This window comes from Vicia villosa, linkage group LG5 (genome assembly GCF_029867415.1).
Source record: "Vicia villosa cultivar HV-30 ecotype Madison, WI linkage group LG5, Vvil1.0, whole genome shotgun sequence".
NCBI lineage: Eukaryota > Viridiplantae > Streptophyta > Magnoliopsida > Fabales > Fabaceae > Vicia > Vicia villosa.
The window spans coordinates 56,373,581-56,378,089 of NC_081184.1; the positions used below are offsets into that span (position 1 = coordinate 56,373,581).

Here is a 4,509-nt window from a genome sequence, read left to right on the forward strand (position 1 = left end):
AAAATTATTAAAAAAAACAAGAGTATAATGGTATATAAATAAGGTGTAGGTGTAGCTTTTTGGTGTACACTTAGTATTTCTCTTATTAAATATAATAAAAATACAAAACCGTATAAATTAAGTATCACCAGGGAATATCATTTCCCTAAAATAAAAAAGAAAATGGAATCGAAAGGGAACGTGGAAGAAAGAGAGCAGAGAAACAGAACGCATCACACACCACTCAAGTCCGGTCCCAATATCTGTTCCAACCAATAACAACTCTTGTTTCCATATCTTTATCTCTTCATTTTCTACTACCTTTCTTTCTCGTAACCAAATTTAACTTCCACTCTATCTCAATATTAATAATAATAATAATAATAATAATAACAATAATAATAAATAAATAAATAAAAAAGATGAGAAAACTCGCAGCAACACCAACAGTTTTGTGAGTGTGGATAGCTGATTTGGTGGTTCTAAACTGCTCAACTATACATTTTTTCTTAAGCAATCTTCATTCTTGAAAGCTGCAAGGTATTCTCCATCCATTTACTTTCTTTTCAGCTATTATTATAATTGTTTCAATTCAAATTTTCTGGTATACATTAGGTTTTCATCTGTCACTTGCATGTTGAAAACCTGAATGATTTTTGTGTGTGTGTTCATCAGACAGAGCTTTGGAAGTTTCTGAAAGCAATAGGTTGGAGTTGAAAGTGTTGATAATCATTGGTAAATTTGATGGTATAGTAGTAATGGCTACTGCAGCAGTTATTGGACTGAGTGGAGGAAAGAGGCTATTGAGTTCATCTTACCATTACTCAGATATTGTAGAAAAGTTTTCTCATACCTCTGACTTTTCCTCCACACAGTATCACCTTCCTCCTTCAAGAACTATAATAGTTGCAAAGAAATCATCAAAATACACTCCAACTTTTCCACCATCTGAAAGGCAGAATCACTCCATCAAAGCTCTTAAGGAACATGTTGTTGATTCAGAACAATGCTTTCAGGGATACACTTCTTCTGTTGACGTTGATTCAGAACAATGCTTTCAGGGATACACTTCTTCTGCTGACGTTGATTCAGAACAATGCTTTCAGGGATACACTTCTTCTATTGACGTTGATTCAGAACAATGCTTTCAGGGATACACTTCTATTGACTTAGACGTGGGAAATTATTCTTTGGAGGCTCTTCTTTTGCTTCAGAAGTCAATGCTGGAAAAGCAATGGGGTCTTTCTTTTGAAAGGGAAGTGTTAACCCATAATTCTAGGAGGGAAAAAATCCGGAGGAAGGTGCCAGTCACTTCTTCTGGTGTGTCTGCAAGGCAAAGAAGAATGAATATCAAGAGGAAGATCACTACTAAAACTGCTTCTGCAACGATGCAGCTGAGGTCCACAATCAGTCCGGACCTGATTCAAAACCGTTTCAAGGGATATGTGAAAGGTGTAGTGAGTAAGGAATTGCTCTCTCATGCTCAAGTTGTAAAGCTATCTGGGAAAATAAAAGCTGGCCTTTCCATAGATGAGCATAGATCCAGGTAATTCTATGCATTGCTGCTTCTATCTACAATTCATATAAAATTTATTACACTTCATATAAATCATTAATGTTTATTACACTTCATATAAAGTTCAACATTTTAGTTAGTATTTTTTATAATGAAAAACTATATTCTCCATGATGCTTAATGTACTTATTTTATGTTGTTCAAGGGAATTCTGTCGGATAACTGTGTAATTTAATTTTGACTTTTTTCCTTCTAGTTTTACATTGAAGAGAACAATAGTTGAATCACACTATTTTTAAATATTATTACTTGAGTTTCAGACTGAAGGAAAGATTAGGATGTGAACCTTCTGATGATCAAGTTGCAACTTCGTTGAAGATTTCCCGCCCTGAACTACGAGCTAAAATAATAGAGTGCTCTTTAGCAAGAGAAAAGTTGACTATGAGCAATGTTCGTTTAGTTATGTCCATTGCGCAAAGATATGATAATATGGGAGCTGAAATGGCTGACCTTGTCCAGGTAACTGTGACATCTTTGTTTTAACTTCATATATCTTGTTAGCTTGGTTTCTTCCTGTGTTTTTAAACACTCCGCACTCACCTTATTTTCTCTATAGGGTGGTTTAATTGGACTACTTCGCGGGATTGAAAAATTCGACCCTTCAAAAGGGTTCAAGATTTCAACTTATGTTTATTGGTGGATACGGCAGGTGAGGTCTACATTTCTATGAGAATTTTCCACATGCTTTTTTGTATGGCTTCTTATTAGACATCTTGTTCTTTTAAATAGAAATTGTCGTAAATTCACCATTTTATACCTCTGTGGATACAAAGATGGTAGATGGGAAAAATACTTTTTTGAAATCTCTTAGTAATTTCTGTAAAATACTGCTGTTTTCAAATTTTTACCACATAGCTTCTATTTTATAATCATCGTTAATCTCTTGCAGCCATAATTTCTGCATAATTTTAGGTTGAGAGAATTCATTTTCTCCATAATTTAATCTTGTTTTTGTTTTCGTTAGTTTTGGAATAGTACATAACTCTGTTTTGAGAGATCAACACTAGGGAATTTGGCAACTAAAATTTGTCTGAGCTGCGTCCCTAAATAATTTTTTTATTTTGGTGACAGGGTGTTTCAAGAGCTCTAGTTGAGAACTCAAGAACATTAAGATTGCCAAAACATTTGCATGAGAGGTTATCTTTGATCCGCAGTGCCCAGAATAGACTCGAAGAGAGAGGAGTCACTCCAACTATTGATGTAAGTCAGCTAAATGTACAACAAAAAAGCAACTGCAATCTTTATCATTTTTTCAAAAGTTTTAAAGTAAGCTTACCTTAACTGTTTTCTTATTTTGCAGAAAATTGCAAAATACCTTAATATGTCTCAAAGGAAAGTTAAAAATGCTACCGAGGTAACAAAATCATTGAGAGTTACATGAGGCATGGCACATACAATTAATTTAATATCCTATTGGCTTTTTTTCATTTGTTCAACATCTATATATATTTGTTTTGTAGGCTATCAGCAAAGTTTTCTCCCTTGATAGGGAGCCATTCCCCTCTCTGAATGGTCTTCCAGGAGACACTCATCATAGTGTAAGTGTTACATAATACTTTTTTCTACATAGACTCGAGGAAGATCTTTGGATTTACATCTTTCTTTTTCCTAGCCCATTCCTTTGATTTTTTCCCCAAAATATCAACTGTCTCATTCTTTTCATCTTTTTGCTCACAGTACATTGCAGATAAACAACTTGAGAACATCCCATGGAATGGAGTAGATGAGTGGGCTCTAAAGGTAATAAAGGAAAATATCTGAATTAAGCCTGTCTTGTTTGAATACCTTCTATCTGCAATGTTCTTTATATCAATCATTCTTTAAGTATGCATGTGTGTAAATTTAATGGTGGAGTATGCTATTACATCGGGATGATAATAAGCATCAAAAACCAAAACTCATGTATTAGAAAGGGTGATTTTAGGACCACAAATTATATTACATACTTTTTTGTTTTATAAACACAATTGGGCCTAATACATAGCAGAGCTGGTAGGACACCTAGGCATATTCTAGAAGAAACTAGGGCTCGTGGGCGTTAGTTAGTGAGGGTGTTGTTATCCATGTGATGCTTGTTAGTGAGAGAGAGTTTTGTACATGGAACGAGGGGGGGTGAGGAGAGGCATTGAGAGGGAGGGTTCTTCCCATGACAGTGCTAAATAATTTGAAAAATGATGAATGAGCAAAAAAAAGAATAATCATTTGTATGCACACACCAAAGTAATGATATTGTTGATACAGCTTATCTGTTTTATGTTTCATCAAATTTAAATTGCAGTATTTCATGTTCTAAACTCCCATAAATAATAATACCACTTGTAAATATTTACAGGAGGAAGTGAACAGACTCATTAATGCGACCCTTGTGGAACGAGAGAGAGAAATTGTTCGTCTTTATTATGGACTGGATAAAGAGTGTCTTACGTGGGAAGACATAAGTAAACGGTGAGTTCATCTTTGACATTCTGTTGCTTCTTTTACTTAAGAGATCGTTTTTAGAGTTTCTTTAATTTCAATGACTTATATTATATCTACAGGATAGGTTTGTCGAGAGAAAGAGTAAGACAAGTTGGACTTGTTGCATTGGAGAAACTAAAACATGCCGCCAGGAAGAGGGAGATGGAAGCCATGCTTTTGAAGCATTGATATGATGGACTCATCACAGAGACATGTATATATACAGAACAGAAAGGAAGCATGTACACCTAAAAATTTGACTTCCTGATAAAAATAGAGGAAAGAGGACGATATAAGGGAACATTGAAGGTTTATAAATCTCCTAAATAAATTGTCTTTTGGAGTAATTATGTTTTATCAAATATATGTTGAAGGATTAATTATATAGTTCTCAACTTTCCATTTCAAAATTACGAGGTGACTGTTTCTTAGGAAGACTTGTATTGTATCTAGAGTTTCATGAGCCAGTTCCAACTATGTTTAGCATTTAACATTTA

At 34.3% G+C, this 4,509-nt stretch overlaps 1 protein-coding gene across 2 annotated transcripts; it reads left to right on the top strand.

Annotated features, from left to right (window-relative positions):
- The first annotated feature begins 360 nt into the window (after positions 1–360).
- Positions 361–4,509, top strand: LOC131601672 (RNA polymerase sigma factor sigA). Of its 2 annotated transcripts, none has more exons than XM_058873537.1 (10): positions 361–519; positions 655–1,525; positions 1,816–2,014; positions 2,112–2,204; positions 2,627–2,755; positions 2,856–2,909; positions 3,016–3,093; positions 3,233–3,295; positions 3,888–4,000; positions 4,093–4,509. In XM_058873537.1, the coding sequence occupies exons 2-10, from the start codon at positions 738–740 to the stop codon at positions 4,199–4,201; spliced, it is 1,626 nt and encodes a 541-aa protein (XP_058729520.1). In that variant the 5' UTR covers positions 361–519; positions 655–737; the 3' UTR covers positions 4,202–4,509. The 2 variants fall into 2 exon arrangements, with proteins under 2 accessions (XP_058729520.1, XP_058729521.1); XM_058873538.1 differs by having other exon boundaries at positions 4,098–4,509.

Bases quoted from the DNA above. Each gene is read 5' to 3' on its own strand.
- LOC131601672 (XM_058873537.1), top strand. From the start codon at position 738: ATGGCTACTGCAGCAGTTATTGGACTGAGTGGAGGAAAGAGGCTATTG. The intron at 1,526-1,815 runs GTAATTCTATGC...CTTGAGTTTCAG, and splicing joins ATAGATGAGCATAGATCCAG to ACTGAAGGAAAGATTAGGAT. The intron at 2,910-3,015 runs GTAACAAAATCA...TTTGTTTTGTAG, and splicing joins AAGTTAAAAATGCTACCGAG to GCTATCAGCAAAGTTTTCTC.